Here is a 15,851-nt window from a genome sequence, read left to right as displayed (position 1 = left end):
TGATGGTATCCTTGGCCTTACAGAAGATTTTCAGCTTCATGAGGTCCCATTTGTCAGTTATTAATCTTAGAACCTGAGTCATTGGTGTTCTGTTCAGAAAAATTTCTCCTGTGTCAATGCATTCAAGGTTATTTCCCACTTTCTCATCTATTAGATTCAGTGTATCTGGCTTTATGTGGAGGTCCTTGATTCACTTGGACTTGAGCTTTGTACAAGGAGATAAGTATGAATGGATTTTCATTTTTCTACATGTAGACTGCCACTTAGAGCAGCATTTGGTGAAGATGCTTTCTCTTTTCCACTGTATTATTTTGGCTTCTTTATCAAAGATCAAGTGTTGTCCATAGGTGTGTGGGTTTATTTCTGGGTCTTCAATTCTATTCCAATGATTGACCTGTCTGTCTCTGTTCCAATACCATGTGAGATATATATATATATATATATATATATATATATATATATATATATATATTTACTTTTAGGTCAGGTCCCCCAGAAGATCTTTTATTGTTGGTAATTGTTTTCAATATTCTGTTTTTTTCCATATGTAGTAGAGAATTGCTCTTCCCATGTCTATAAAGAATTGAGTTGGAATTTTGATGGGGATTGCATTGAATTTGTAGATTGCTTTTGGTAAGGTGGCCATTCTTACTATGTTAATCCTACTGATCCATGAACGTAGGAAGCCCTTCAATTTTCTGAAATATTTTTTGATTTCTTTCTTCAGAGATTTGAAGTTCTTGTCATACAGATCTTTCACTCTTTTGGTTAGAGTTACACCAAAATATTTTATATTATTTGTGACTATTGTGAAGGATGTTGTTTCTCTAATTTCTTTCTCAGCCCATTTATCCTTTGTGTAAAAGAAGGCTACCGATTTGTTTGAGTTAATTTTATATCCAGCCCCTTTTCTGAGTTTTTTTTAAATCAGGTTTAAGAGTTCTCTGGTGGTATTTTTCGGGTTGCTTATGCATACTGTCATATCGTCCACATATAGTGATACCTTGACCTCTTCTTTTCCAATTTGTATTCCTTTGACCCCCTTTTGTTGTCCAATTTCTCTGGCTAGAACTTTGAGCACTATATTGCATAGGTAGGGAGAGAGTGGGCAGCCTTGTCTAGTCCCTGATTTTAGTGGGATTGCTTCAGGTATCTCTCCATTTAATTATTTGTTGGCTGTTGGTTTGTTGCATATTACTTTTATTATATTTAGTTATGGGTCTTGAATTCCTGATCTTTCCAAGACTTTTATCACGAAGGGGTATTGTATTTTATCAAAGGCCTTTTCAGCATCTAATGAGATGATTGTGTGATTTTGTTTTCTTTCAGTTTATTTATATAGTGGTTATATTGATGGATTTCTGTGTATTGAAGCATCCTTGGGAGGAAGCCTATTTGATCATGGTGAATGCTCATTTTAATGTGTTCCTGAACTTGGTTTGTGAGAATTTTATTGAGTATTTTCGCATTGATATTCATAAGCGAAATTGGTCTTAGGTTCTCTTTGTTTGTTGGTTCTTTGTGTGGTTTATGTGTCAGAGTAACTGTGGCTTCATAGAATGAATTTGAGAGTGTTCCTTCTGTTCCTATTTTGTGGAATAGTTTGAGGAGTGTTGGTGTTATCTCTTCTTTGAAGGTCTGGTAGAATTCTGTACTAAAGCCATTTGGCTCGGGGTGGATTTTGGTTGGGAAACTTTTACTGACTCCTATTTCCTTAGGGGTTCTGGGCTTGTTTAGATAGTTTAAAAACCATCCATTTCATCTAGATTTTTCCAGTTTTGTTGAGTATAGGCTTTTGTAGTAAGATCTGATGATTTTTTAACTTCCTGTTTCTGTTATGTCTCTCTTTTCATTTCTGATTTTGTTAATTTGGATACAGTCTCTGTGCCCTTTAGTTAGTCTGGCTAAGGGTTTATCTTACTGATTTCTCAAAGAAGTAGCTGTTGGTTTTGTTGATTCTTTGTTCTCTTTGCTTCTAATTGGTTGATTTCAGCCCCAAGTTTGATTATTTCTTGCCTTCTACTCCTCTTGGGTGTGTTTCCTTCTTTTTGTTCTAAAGCTCTGGGTGTGCTCTTAAGTTGCTAGTGTAAGATATCTCCCATTTCTTCATGAAAGCACTTAGTACTATGAGTTTTGCTCCCAACACTGCTTTCATTTGATTATCTTTCTTAAACCTTAGTGATCTTTTCACTTATGACTGAGGATTGATTTCTAGTAGATGGGACAAAATGGCTGCTTTCCGTCTTTAGTTAATCATAATTGCAACAATAATATTATTTTCAAGTGTTCAGCTTCAAATACCTGGAGAAGACCTGATGGACAAACCGTTGAAATGGACACACAGTTCACAATAAGAGCCAGAGAGCTGCAAAGCATCTACAAGTGTATCCTGCTGAAAAACCTCTCTCAAGATGAGAGGCTGGATATACTCCTGACACTGAAGCACACTGTGAAGGTATGTCAACTTCACCATCGGTGTAAAGATTAGCTGGATAACACACTCAGCAAGCTTCTTTTCATTAAGCAAATATACAACTATTAATAAATGCTTGCATACGTTAAATTGTATAAACAGCTAACTTCTTTTGTGTTAAGTGTGGGGATAGATATGCAATAAATGAATGGTTACCTAAAAGCCCTCAAAATCTGTGCTATGTTGATGACAATCATGTGCAAAGTCATGGGTACATTTTGCAAACAATTTCATAAATACTTTATGATAATATAATAAAATGTAAACATAGTATGTTCAAAATACAAATTCATCTTTATATGGCCATGTAACACAACGTGCCTTGAGAATTAAAAATACCCAGCAATTATTGTCTACATTTCACACAGTTTTCAATGAAAACTAATTTTAGTCATTAAAAATTTAACCTATTGTTATTGTTCGTGTGTGTGTGTGTGTGTGTGTGTGTGTGTGTGTGTGTGTGTGTGTGTGTGTGCTTCCTTCCTCTGAGTTGGGTAGGTGGAAGCCATATCGCATGCTTTCATTGCAAATGCTCTTACCCACTGAGCCATCCTGCTCTCCTGCTTTTTGGAGGTTGTAAAGCCACATTGATGTATGCTTGTTTTTTCCCCTCACACTATTAATTTTCTACTTTTAAATGAAAATTAAGATAGTGGATGATGCCATGTAGTCTGAAATTGACTTCCACATTAGTTTCGGTTCAGAAGTTTCCAGAGGCATGCTCAGGTATAGAAAGCAGATAAGACAATTGTCCTTGCTAGGAAGAGAAAAAAACTCCAGGGTTAATTTCGGACTCTTAGAACCGTAGCAGTCGCGATAGTTTCACCAGAATCTTGAAGTTGGACCCGCCTTGAGGATTTGCCCAGTGTCAGCGCAAGGGGTAGGACTGATCACTTGTTTCACTGAACTAAGGATTTGAGTTTGCCCTGGCCAACTAAACAAGTCTTCAGAAGCAGAGCTCCAAAGTGATCGAGTTGAGAGCTGTCTTCCCATGACTCACCATGAGGGGGCGAGTGAGAGCTTCCAATACCGCTACAGAACCCAGGTTGCTGCTGCTCTGACCTGACATCTACTTACTGCTTTGCAATCAGTTCCTACAATTTGCACAAATGCCTCCCCCCTTCCGATTCTCGGGAATAAAATTATAGTAGTGAGGTTAATGAACAAAGTACAGACTCTGCTGTACTTTCCGGCATCGCGGCCGCAGCAGATTCCCCTGTGTTTCTTCTTTTATACATTTTAATGTCTCCTCACCTTGGATTGAGAAGAATCAGAACCCAGATACACAAAGGTTTTAAGACACATTACAGAGTTAGGGAATTGGCTCACAGGTTTGTGTTTTTCTGCCCAGAGAGCAGAGGACATGCTGCCTTTGTTCTGGATTACCTTTGTAAAAGGTGGTGGTGGAAACCTCCTTAGATAGCAAAAGGGAAGCCAAGGTACAGAGGTAAGAAATAAGGGTCACCAAGTTCAGAGAGAGAGGGAGGGAGGGAGGGGGGGAGGGAGGGAGGGAGGGAGGGAGAGAGAGAGAGAGAGAGAGAGAGAGAGAGAGAGAGAGAGAGAGAGAAGAAGAAGAGGAGGAGGAGGAGGAGGAGGAGGAGGAGGAGGAGGAGGAGGAGGAGAGGAGAGGAGAGGAGAGGAGAGGAGAGGAGAGGGAGGGAGAGAGAGAGAGAGAGAGAGAGAGAGAGAGAGAGAGAGAATGAATGTAGGAATACAGTAGAAATACTCCTACTTGACAATTAGGACCTTGTTGGCTAAACAGGCAAGGCATGAACTCCAAACACAATGCATGAATTTGAATTTGTTTAACTTAAGCTATCTGTATGTAAATTTATTTAGCAGTATTTTGAAGAAAGATAAAGGTATAAATGTAATTCAAATTCTGACTCTGTTCACTTGTTACAACCTTATATAAGCTACTTATGTATATGTGTCTACTCAAATATGTAGTAATAAAGACCAATGGATTTTAAACCTGAGTATACATTAGGATAACTTAGAGGTTCAGAGAGAGGAACACACACACACACACACACACACACACACACACACACACACACCCCTACACAGAGATCATGAGTATGTGACTATATAAGTAAGGCACCATTTCAGAGAGCTAAACTAGATATTTAGGCATGAAAGCAGGATTAATGAAAAATCTGTTTTCTCCAAGGCCCTTCTAAAATGCTTTCCAGGGTGAGGCACCACTGATTTCAACTCTTCAACTTATTATTAATACCAAGTATGAGAAAGTAAGAAAGAGCATTGCCTTACAGTCAGTCCCCTCACCCGGTGTCTTTCCCACACAAACTGTGTTCCATCCAGGTTCCCCCCAAAGAGTGGAGTGGACATAAGTCTGTTTTACTGCTTAACAATACCATCGTAAGCCCCGAGCTCTCACGTTATGTTTAATTGTTCAAACCATCCAGTTTTAGTACTTTACTAAAAAAGTATTGGAGGGTATGACAGACGTGTGCAAAATACATAGTTTAGCAGTGTTGAACAGCACAACTCATCACTGTAAACTATATGTGTTTTGCACCCCTTTGCCACCTTTCTTCCTCCTTTTCGACTTCCTTTTGTCTCCTTGAAGTAATCACCAAGGGACAGCTATTTTCACCAGTGTCTTTTCTGTCTTTTCCTTGGTTTCTCTTAATGATTTTCACTCCTCTGTACAAGCCTATAAATAACTTGGCTCAGCATTTTCAGTTTTGACCGATTGTGAAATTATCCTGCGTGTACCAGTTCATACCTTCTTCATTTTGCTTACTTACTTTATAAGATTTAAACACTAAGATTTACAGCTATCCTATAGCTTACTCATTTCCATAAGGTCCATTAATTGATCAGCCTTTATATCTCTATCTCTATATCTATCTATCTACCTATCTATCGAATTTGCTAACAATTTACTCTAGTTGTTTCTAACTTTTGGCTACTGTGAACAATAGTTCTGCAGATACTTTTCTCAGGAGTCGCTGGGTTGGTTATATGTTGCCTATTATCAAACTAACTATTTAATACTAATTTGGCCTCTAACTGGTTGTGGCAATTTTTACTCCCATCACCTTTTAAAGTGTTTTGAAATGTGGATTCCAGTTTGTTTGGGTGGTAGTTTTAAAAATAGTGATTTAAAATAATTATACTGAGAACTTTTTCTTTTTTAGGAACATGAGTGTAAACTGACCCAAGAAATCCTAGAATTGATTGACAGAGAAGTTGACCTTATGATGAGAGGAGTTAAATCTCATAATCTCGAAGGACTCAGGAAAAGAATCACAACACTCTTTATTCACTATATCAAAACTCCTCTGTTTAACCCAGAAGTCGCAAAACACCTTAAGGTACTCTCCATACTGTACTGACTTTGAAGATCCTAAGATGTTAAATCATTAGTTGAAAGATAGTCTAAGTTTGTCCCTGCACTTTATTGAAAATCTAAGCAAGACTTTTTGCTGAGCTCTCCAGGCTTCTCATTCTGTAGACAAACTAAGCTCTCCTTTTAACCTCTTTGGCATGTGAATTTTCTGCCTCAATTCTTTTCTAAGGGCTGAACTGACTGTCCGGTTGTGGCGTAGTGTTGGAGGTGCTGTGGTCTCTCACACCCCCAGCCCTTGGACAAACAGTTGCCCCCACCTGGAATACTATGCTTAATTTGATCTTGCCAACTCTCACTCATTTTCAAAAATCAAACTCTTCATCCTCTCTCATGAGGTCTCAGAGAAAGTATGCCTTTCCATTTCTCCAATTCCCCCTACGTGCCATGTCTGTCAGTCTGTAGGACTTACCCAACTTATGGTAAGTGACTTATGGTATCAGTGACTGGAACCATAAAGACAGCCTGAAGAACTACAAATGGGGCTTGAATTTGAGTTACATTATGCCCTCTCATACCAGTATGATTAGGTCTCTGTCTGGAGCACGTGCATACCTCATTGTTTTCTTACAAAGCTATGTAAGACACTTTTAGTAAATTGGGAAGTTCCGCTAAAGAGTTATAGTGGTAAGATTATTTTTAGAATTATCATCTAGGAAGCTATCTTTAGAATGTTAGTGAAACAAAAAACCTTGTAATATAGACAAAATCTAGAAAAATAAAAAGCACTTACTGTTCATATTCTTCTTTAATTAATTAAACATGATTATGCTGTCCAGAAGACTGGGAGAAAAGTTTCCTATTGTATCACTTCAATTCTTCTCCTGTCTAAGTTGGTTTATAAATTTGCAGCAATGAAATGAGGATTTGTACTCTATATCATTATATCACGTTATATTACTGTTTCAGAAATTTCTTTGATAAAAAGTTCACCTCTTCCAGGTCAGTTTTAATAATACATAAAGTCACGTAACTAGCAATACATACAGTCCCAAGAAAATTTAGCCCTCACAGACAGCCCTGCTGTCAACTCTTAGCAGACATGTATTTTATTTTGATGGCTCTATTTGTCCCAGAATGCCTTGCAAATGGAATAATTCTCTCGTGGAATCACATGCAGTCTTCTAAGACGGGCTTCCTCCTACTCATTACATTTGAGGTTTGCCCATGCTCTGCTGCGTCACAGGCTGCTACAGTCCAGAAGCCGGAGAGACAGTCTGGAGATGCAGGAACCTGATTCTTTTCACTTAGAGGAACAACGCTTGTTTTCTGTTTTCTTACAATAGGTTTTTTTTTTTTTCCCCATTCCGATTTACAACTGGGGCCTTAACTTATTTTGAGTTTTTTTTTTTTTTCTTCTTAAGCTACAAGGATTAGTCAAGTCAAAGTTTAACCTCATCAACCATTTTCGTAACTTTTTTTAAAAAGATAATTCTTCACCGAACTGTCATGACTCCTTGGTCATATATAACATCACTTTTTGAAATTTCTGGCCACCATGGGCTAGCTTGGAGTTGCCTACCTCCAAGCTAAAGTTTAAAGAAAGTTAAACAAGGTTTTTCAAGACATTAGCTGGAAGATTGTGGCTCCTGGAAGAAGGGAAATAAGTGAAATAAGCCTGTGCTGGTCACGTTTGATGAAGGAGAGCCTGCGCCGTGCTAGAGCACGAGGGTGAAGAGGAGGCTGCGGGGTCCTTAGGCTGGATTGAGAGAACGAGGCTGTCTATGTCCCTCACACCCATGTGACAGAAGCTTGAAGGGCACAGGACTGAAAATGAGTGGATTGCACAGGATAGAAGTTCACAGGACAACAGAGTCCCTCTTACATATTCATCTGAGTTCTCCCCCCCCCCCCCGTGTCTGAATGTGAGGACAACAGGTGACGAGAGTCGCTCCTTAAAGGATAAATGGTAACAGCATTCAACACTTAACACAAAGCTAGTGACGTGTTGTCTGATCCCAAGGCAGAACGGAACACTCCAGTTCATGGAGTAACTGGCAGGCACACGGAGTGGACGGACTCAATATTGGGAAGTGATTAGCCCCAAATGAGGAGCTGCTTTACTCTTGATTTAAAAAAAAATACAAACTTAAAACCAAGACATTAACTAATCAAACCGCTATAAGTAATTTAACCAATCCTCAGAAAAATGTATAAGGCTATTAATGGGAATAAAAATATCCACAATTAAGGTAAACTTCGTAATGCCTACCATCCAAAACCAGATGAGATACATAAAATGTGATAAGTAAAACGTTACTTAAATCATTACTCAAATGACAAATGTTAGAATTAGCTGAAAACGACATTCTGTCAGTTCATAAGTTTTTATAGGTTCAGAAATTAAGTGAAGACATTCAAGATATGTCATAAAACTTCTGAAGAAGAAAACACTTGAGCTGGAAAACCACAGTTGATTAAATTAAGTGCAGATTGGTGACACTGATGAAGAAAACAGAAATCACTGAACCAGAAGACCACGATGGAAACTGTTCACACTGGCACATGTGGAGACAAATGAAAAGCCACGTGAACACCACCGAGCCGTGGGAAAAGTTCAATTACCTTAGCATATGTTAGAGGCTCGAATTTGAGTGAAGGATAAAGGAAACACTCTGTTAAAATAATGACCATCGTTTTTCTGAATTTGATGAACAAACTAAACCCCTTCAGGAGAGTCAGGAGAAGTCAGTGAAGCATGATGTACAGGGAACAAAGGGCACCAAGCCAAACCTCTGGCCAGGGAGAAAGAGCAGCTTGTACACAGTGGGACAAAAATAAGGACGGAAGCAGATTTCTCACTGGAAACATCACAGGGGAAAAGACAGCCAGACGGCCTCCGCGAAGCTCTCAGGTCAACCACAGCGAGATAAACGTTACCCTCTGCCTCTCCCACTTGAATTGATTTATTTTCCTTTCTTATCACACAGGAAACATCTTTCAATATAATACTGAATGAGATCACCGAGGGCAGACAGCCATTACTTGTTCCCAGTAGTAGATGAGAAAAATATATTTTAAAAAATGTGCTAAGAGTCAGTGATTTGATTTTCTAAAGACTCTCCCAACATCTGTCTAGCGGTTGGTGTGTAGCATAGATTTTTAATATTTTGGCTGGGAAAACCAATCTTGCTTGGAATTTAAGTCTCTCACACACAATAGATGTTTAAAAGAAAAATAAGACTTTTTAGAGTGAACGACTTCAGAATTAATTTTAAGCAGTCCTCATGCTTCTGCTTAGCACGTGTCTTGGATTTTTCATCTTTTTTCTTTCTATTAGGTCCCTCAAGACCCACTGAAGTTTTATGATAAGATTTACTTCTGCCACAGTTGCCAAATGTATTTGCCTTCTGTCGAGTTTTCCGTCTCACCCACCTCGCATCGTGTGTACCGCTGCCGGCACTGCATAAACCTGGAGAATGAGACTCAGAGGCGGGAATCATTTTTGAAATACAAGTGTTTACTTCAGCGGCTCTACTTCTCAGAAGCCAATTATGAGGATAACTCCCACATTGCTTATCTAATGCAGGTATGAGCTGTAAAAGGTGCTAATTATGAAATAGAGCTGGGGGCTAGAGAGATGGCTCAGTGGTTAAGAGCGCTGGCTGTTTATCCAAAGACCCAGGCAGGTTCCATTCCCACCACCCACGTGGCAGTTGACAAATCTTTCTAACTCCCGTCTGCGGGGAATCTGGCGCCCTCTTCTGGCCTCTATAGTCACCGCACAGACCACGCACTTGAAATTTATCAGAGAGGTCCTATGGGCTGTGGGAACCATATTAGGAGTCCCTAAAGCGGACAGCTATTGCATTTCTGAGCTTCGTGCAGAGATGTGTTCTTGGTGTTTACATTCTATATTACACTCTGAAAATTCACCGGTAAATCAGAAAGCACACCTTAGAAAAGAAGACAGGTGTTTAAAAAGAATGACAGCAAAGATGAGAAAAACATGCGGGCTATAAGAGACTGGCATTCCCAGTCAGGGAATAATATGTCTGAGATGTCTGATAGCAGATTTCATGTGGGCGATGTTGAAAGATGACAAAGTTTGTGCTGTGGCACCCCCTTCCCCCCCCCAAAAAAAAACCCTAAAGTCTTTCAGATGCTGTTCCCCTTCAAAAAATGTACTCATCAAGATTTAATTATTTCCCCAATTAACATGATGATATTTAAACTACTGACTCAGAAGGAAACAAAATGACTGTTTGAACTCCTTTTGGCCTATAGCTTCAGGATATTAAGTACTTGACAGAGAACATCTGGGCATCGCAGTCGGCCCTCAGCGCCTGGGATGACCTCAATGACCTGGTCATGGTCAGGTGGAACAAACACGTGGAGTGGTCGCCCTGGAACTGCATTCTGCTCACCAAGGATGAAGGCACAGCTCATCTCAAGCTAGAGAGCATCGAGAAGGTAAGACGCCGGACGTGGGGATTTTAGTTTAGCCAATCAGGTTGCAGCAGGGCATTTGGCGTGCCCTTTAGCATACCACTGCCAAACTGCTTCTGTTGAACCTACAGACAGTTATATGGCGTTATACAGAGTGACAACAGCAAAAGATGTAGACGGTGTGTATTGAAGATATGAAAATTAACAGGAAGCCAAAGTATATTGGGTAAAGATGAGGGATTTGACTATATAAACCTCTAGCATCATTTCGCTCTTACCTTACAAGTTCAAGCACATCCACTGCACATCGAGTTCTGGGAAGGACTTTGTCTCACTCACGTATTTCTATCCCTTTTGTACCTATAATAGCGCCTGCTGAAGACCAGGAGCTTGTTTAAGTATTTGTTGACAAGGATGTGTATGTGTGTGTGTGTGTGTGTGTGTGTGTGTGTGTGTGTGTAGTGGGGGTGCATCCACTACAGAAATCAGTAGAGGTTCCTTGGAATACAAGTGATACAACTATCATATCATACAGCTATGGCACTTCTGAGCTTATGTCTGATGAGATCTAAGTCTGAACACCTCAGAGAGACCCGTAAACACGTGTGTGTGTGTGTGTGTGTGTGTGTGTGTGTGTGTGTGTGACTATTCACCACAGATAAGGTATAGAATTAACTTAGGTCCAATCAACTGATGAATGGATATACAAATGTTTATGTGGCTTGTGTGCATTAGAGTTTTATTCAGAATATAATGTTAAATAAGTCAGACTTGAAAAGATGAATAGCACATGTTTTCCTTCTACTTACGAAGTCTAAAATTTGAAAATAAAATTCACATAAAAGATGACGAGGAGCTCCTTGCAGGGAGTGGAGGAGCCCACAGTGGTAAGAGAAGCAGAGACGAGACGGGTGAGCACTGATAAAGTGCATAACGTGTCTGTGTGAAGACGTGGTCGTGGCATTTATTCTTTTGCATATTAATTTAAAAACATAAAGTCAAAAATAAGTACCTGCATCCTGAAAATTGCTTATTATCAATATATAAACATTGTGGAACCCAGACACTGTCCTTTGGTTTATTGGCAGGAGTCTGCCTAAAACATACTCAGTTGTCAAATTCTATTCATAACTTGGGGAGTCACACACATGGGATTCCACTCTTCCATTTGCTTCCACCTAACTAGGAGAGATGACAGCACCGCAAACCGTGACTACGACTTCATTTCAGTAACTCATAAGATGCTATCTGTAAAGCATTCTGATGAATAAAATTGAGGGGGCCCTGAATTATTCCTGAAGCGCTCCATGTACAGCACGTGCAGGTCTCCAAGAGCCGGCCCTGCTTTTCTCCCAATTTATTATATTGCAGAACCCTTAATTCCATCTAAGATGCCTCTAAAGGAGACAAAAGCAGTGGACCAACCGCAGCCATTTTGAACAGTGCTGTCCCAAGATGCTGCTGCTGCTTGTTTATTAAGGAAGGTGAGGGAGTGATATAAAGGGAGGAAACTGGATACAGTTTTAGCCTTTCCCAATAAATTTTGAGTTCCAAGAAGCCAGGCTATGAAAACGTTCTCTCTAGGGACTGAAAGAAAGCGCAGAAAGAAATTGAAACTGTGCTAAACGTTATATTTAGTAAACTAAGCCACTGCATAAATATTTAATCGCTGGAAGCACAGCCAATACTAAGCAATATCATTTCATCGAGGACCCACAATGAAATTGAAGTTCATTCCCAAGGCTGATATTCCGGTTCTTCTTCAATTAATCCGCACAACTCCTTTGTGTACCTAATCAAATCACTGCACTCTCAGATTAAATGCTTCATTCACGTGCATTTCCCGTCTCAGGACACCAGTCGCTTTTCATTTCTGCAAGTGGAGTAGAGGCTCTCGTCCTGACTCCAAACCTTTGCTGCTCTCCAGGGTCTCCGGTTTGTGCCTTACTGACCATTCCGTTCTGAATAGTTCAAGTCTTTGCAGCAAATCAAAGCATTTCCAGAATTCTCTCAAAACACAGACACATCAGCCCCCCCCCCCCCCCCCGCCCCTAGAAGCAACAAAAGAGCAAAGAGACAAACACAACAGCAACAACAAGAGAATTTGGAATGCTCAGAACCAGGGCAGTTGTACAGACCGACAGTGTGTCGGGGATGGGGAAGGTGGTGGTGATGGTAGGAAGTGTGTGCGAGCTCCAGGCTGCAGCACACCACCCTGTCGGCCTTTGTCAGCTATATATATGTATGTATATAATATTATATATAATACTGAACCCTGAACCATTGCCAAGACTCATCTCAGATACCTCACTGTTGCCCAGAGTCAGGGTAACACTACTGCTTGTTACTCAAGGTGTCCAGGGGCAGGTTTTATGCAAATTCCCAGCTGCTGTATACCTCCCCACCCTTGATGTCTGATGCCCCAAGGCTGGCTGGGCTTGACTTTTGTGCTCGCAGGCTGAGGGATGTAATGTTTCCCTGACCTTTCCCATTGGAGTTCAAGGCCACTACACAGCTCCCTGTTGGTGCCGATAGCCCCAAGGCTCGCTGGTGCTTTGTGCTTGCAGGGATGCAGTGGAGACAGATACAGATTCAGCATTCTCTACCGCATGCAGCTCTGTTCTGCCGTCTTCCAATTCTGTGAGCCCACTATTAAAAAACATCTCCCCATAAAACTTGCCGCCACCACCACCTCTGCCCTTAGTTGTTTTGGGGCTGTTGCAGGGCTCTGCAGACTGACTCATCACCCTTCAGAGACTCCATGGGTCTCTCAATCCTCCTTGAAGCATGAGATACATGAGTCTTTTTGAGAAATTGTCTTAACATGCTTTCCTGTAAGCTTTGCCCAAATGTATGTATGTATGTATGTATGTATGTATGTATGTATGTATGCATGTCTGTATAGGCATGTATAAAATTGTTGCTTGTTTCATGCCACTGGAATAAAACAGAAACCTGGGTACATCCTACCCCATACCAGGCAATTACTGTAAATACAAATGGAGGAGAGAAAGAATAAAGAAAGAACTAATAACAACAGTAGTTTGGAATGAGAGAGACAGGGGGAGACAGACAGAGAGAGAGACAGAGAGAGAGAGAGAGAGACAGAGACAGACAGCGACAGACACACAGAAAGATACAGAGAGAGAGAGAGAGACAGAGACAGAGACAGAGACAGAGACAGAGAGACAGAGTCAGACAGATAGAGACAGGGAAAACATAGAAACACTGAGTCCTGGTAGACTTGAAATTGAAGCATCACAGAACCTAAGCTCTGAAAGATAAGAGACAAAGTGAGAAGAAAAGTATCCTAGGTTGAATAAAGATGCTGAGACATGGTCATGTTTCATCTGGCAAAATATGTATGTATGGATTTTCAACTTCATTTTCTTTTATTTGCAGGGATATGGACGCCTTTTTATTCACAAGATCAAGCACAAACATATCTTGGCTAAAAACTATTTTTCACAGGTCCCAGTGCTGGCTTCACTTATACTTAAGGATGATGAAATAGAAGCTATCAGAAGTAAATACTCCACAGAGAATCCTCCTAAAATCATAGTACCCCATGGGATTGTACCTAATTAGAGTCAGGAATGTTGATTTGATGATGAGCATTTTTGTTCTCTACGAAGAGAATAATACAAAGGTCATGAACAAGGAAAACCACCTATGAATTTTTATTTCTATTATATATTTTACTCACAATATTTTGTTATATGAAGAGAAAACATCCGTATACAAGAACCCGTGTTAGGTGGTTTGGAGTCTATAAATTTGATACTAAGATTAATAGTTAAAGAGAACACTTTTATTTTTATCCATTTTCATTTGAGGAAAAGTGCTCTATAGTCAAAATACATCAGTGAAACAAAACCTTGGCTTAATCTTCTGTGAAAGTAATTTACTTATTTAACATATATTTTATGAGTATAATCACTCTATACGTAAGCCTGTATTTTGAGATAAGTAGTTGAATATTTTACTTTTATTGTCTACTTTTACCTGTTAACTGCATAATACAAGAAAAGAAACTGTAACAGATAAGCATAAATCTGCATCGCACGCCATGAAACAAGGCAAACAGTGGAAATGTCACGTTACATGCTTCCTCCGGGGAAGTGTTGAGATTCTGTAAGAAGCATAAACTTGATAAATCAACTGTCCACTGCTTCTCAATAAAGTAAGCAATAACTCTGACTCCATATCTGTCTGAAATATGTGGCGACGATGACATATCCAAAGGTGGCACACCCAAAATAGCATGATTCGAGAAGAGCTTATTTCCAGAAAGGCCCTGCTCCAAGACATATGTGATGTAGGGAAACAGAAGGAATCCAGGGCCACGTTTCAGATATACAAAATCTGATGGAGAAGCCAGGGAACCCAGAGAGAATGGAAAGGAGATAAGTAGGTCACCGAGAGGACTAGCAACCAGCCTGCAAAATTTGACCTCATGGACTAGAAAAGAAATCCTCAGTCTCACACCCCTCCTTTGCACCTACTACCTTCTCCATTTGGGACCAGAGGAAAAGATTCAGAGTTTACATGGCTCTAGAGGGAAGGGAAGCAGAGTTAATGGTTCAACAGACATGGAGAGCTAAATAGAAAGCACTGGGAAAGAAAAACAACAGAAGGTGACGATATAATTCAAACTAGCACACCTCGTGTCAATAGAACTATAAAGAAACACATTTTAGTCCAATTCTATGTAGATGGTGTTCTTTCAAGTCTAGTGATTAATACATTCATTATAAATATTTACTCTATAAATGTTTAATATTTGAGCAACACGTACCTAACATATCTACAATTTTTCCTTACATGGCTGTCTTAGTTTGGGCCTCATTGCTGGAAAAAGACTCCATGACCAAGGCAACTTTTGTAAAAGACAACATCTATTGGGGGCTGGCTTATTGTTTCAAAGGCTCAGTCCATTATCATCATGGCAGGAAACATGGCAGAGTGCAGGCAGACATGGTGCTGGAGGAGTCTCTGTATCTTGATCTGAAGGCAGCAAGGAGACTGTATATGTTCCCCACTGGGTGTAGCATGAGCACTTAAGACTTCAAAGCTCGGGGCTGGGGATTTAGCTCAGTGGTAGAGCGCTTACCTAGGAAGCACAAGGCCCTGGGTTCGGTCCCCAGCTCCGAAAAAAAGAACCAAAAAAAAAGACTTCAAAGCTCCGCCTACACAGTGATACACTTGGTGAACAAGGTCACACCTCCTCCAAGTAAGCCACACCTCCTAATAGTGCCACTCCCTATGGCCAAGCATCTAAATACTTAAGTTTACGGGGTCACACCTATTCAAACCACCACATTCCACTCCGTGAGTTATAACATAATGTAAAATGTATTTAGTCCAATTTAGAAGTCTCCATAGTCAACCATAGTCTGAAAATGTTTAGAAATCTAAAGTTCAAGTTCTCTTCGGAGAGTCATGCACTTTTTCAACTATAATCCCCTATAAAATCAAAATAGAAAGACTCTATACATCTAGCATATCATGCACAGGATGTACATTACCTTTTCAAAATACAGGGAAGGAAAAATAGTGAGGAGATACTGGACCAAAGCAAGACCAAAACTAGCTGGGCAAACTCCAAACTCT

General features: G+C 40.0%; 1 protein-coding gene across 4 annotated transcripts in view; it reads left to right on the top strand.

The window, feature by feature from the left end:
- Positions 1 to 14,438, top strand: part of Iqub (IQ motif and ubiquitin domain containing) — a 64,944-nt gene extending 50,506 nt beyond the window's left edge. For 3 of the 4 annotated variants that reach the window (NM_001034130.1, XM_039107272.2, XM_039107274.2), the window contains 5 exons: positions 2,285 to 2,455; positions 5,641 to 5,817; positions 9,130 to 9,378; positions 10,077 to 10,262; positions 13,641 to 14,438. In NM_001034130.1, coding sequence (NP_001029302.1) covers positions 2,285 to 2,455; positions 5,641 to 5,817; positions 9,130 to 9,378; positions 10,077 to 10,262; positions 13,641 to 13,826 — 969 coding nt within the window. In that variant the 3' untranslated portion in view covers positions 13,827 to 14,438. Of the gene's footprint in view, positions 1 to 2,284; positions 2,456 to 5,640; positions 5,818 to 9,129; positions 9,379 to 10,076; positions 10,263 to 13,640 lie in introns of those variants that run through there. The other variant, XM_063285735.1, reaches the window with a different exon arrangement.
- The last annotated feature ends 1,413 nt before the right edge of the window (positions 14,439 to 15,851 follow it).

Source organism: Rattus norvegicus, chromosome 4 (assembly GCF_036323735.1).
Source record: "Rattus norvegicus strain BN/NHsdMcwi chromosome 4, GRCr8, whole genome shotgun sequence".
NCBI lineage: Eukaryota > Metazoa > Chordata > Mammalia > Rodentia > Muridae > Rattus > Rattus norvegicus.
Note: the sequence above shows the minus strand (reverse complement) of the source record. Positions and strands in the feature narration are given on the sequence as shown.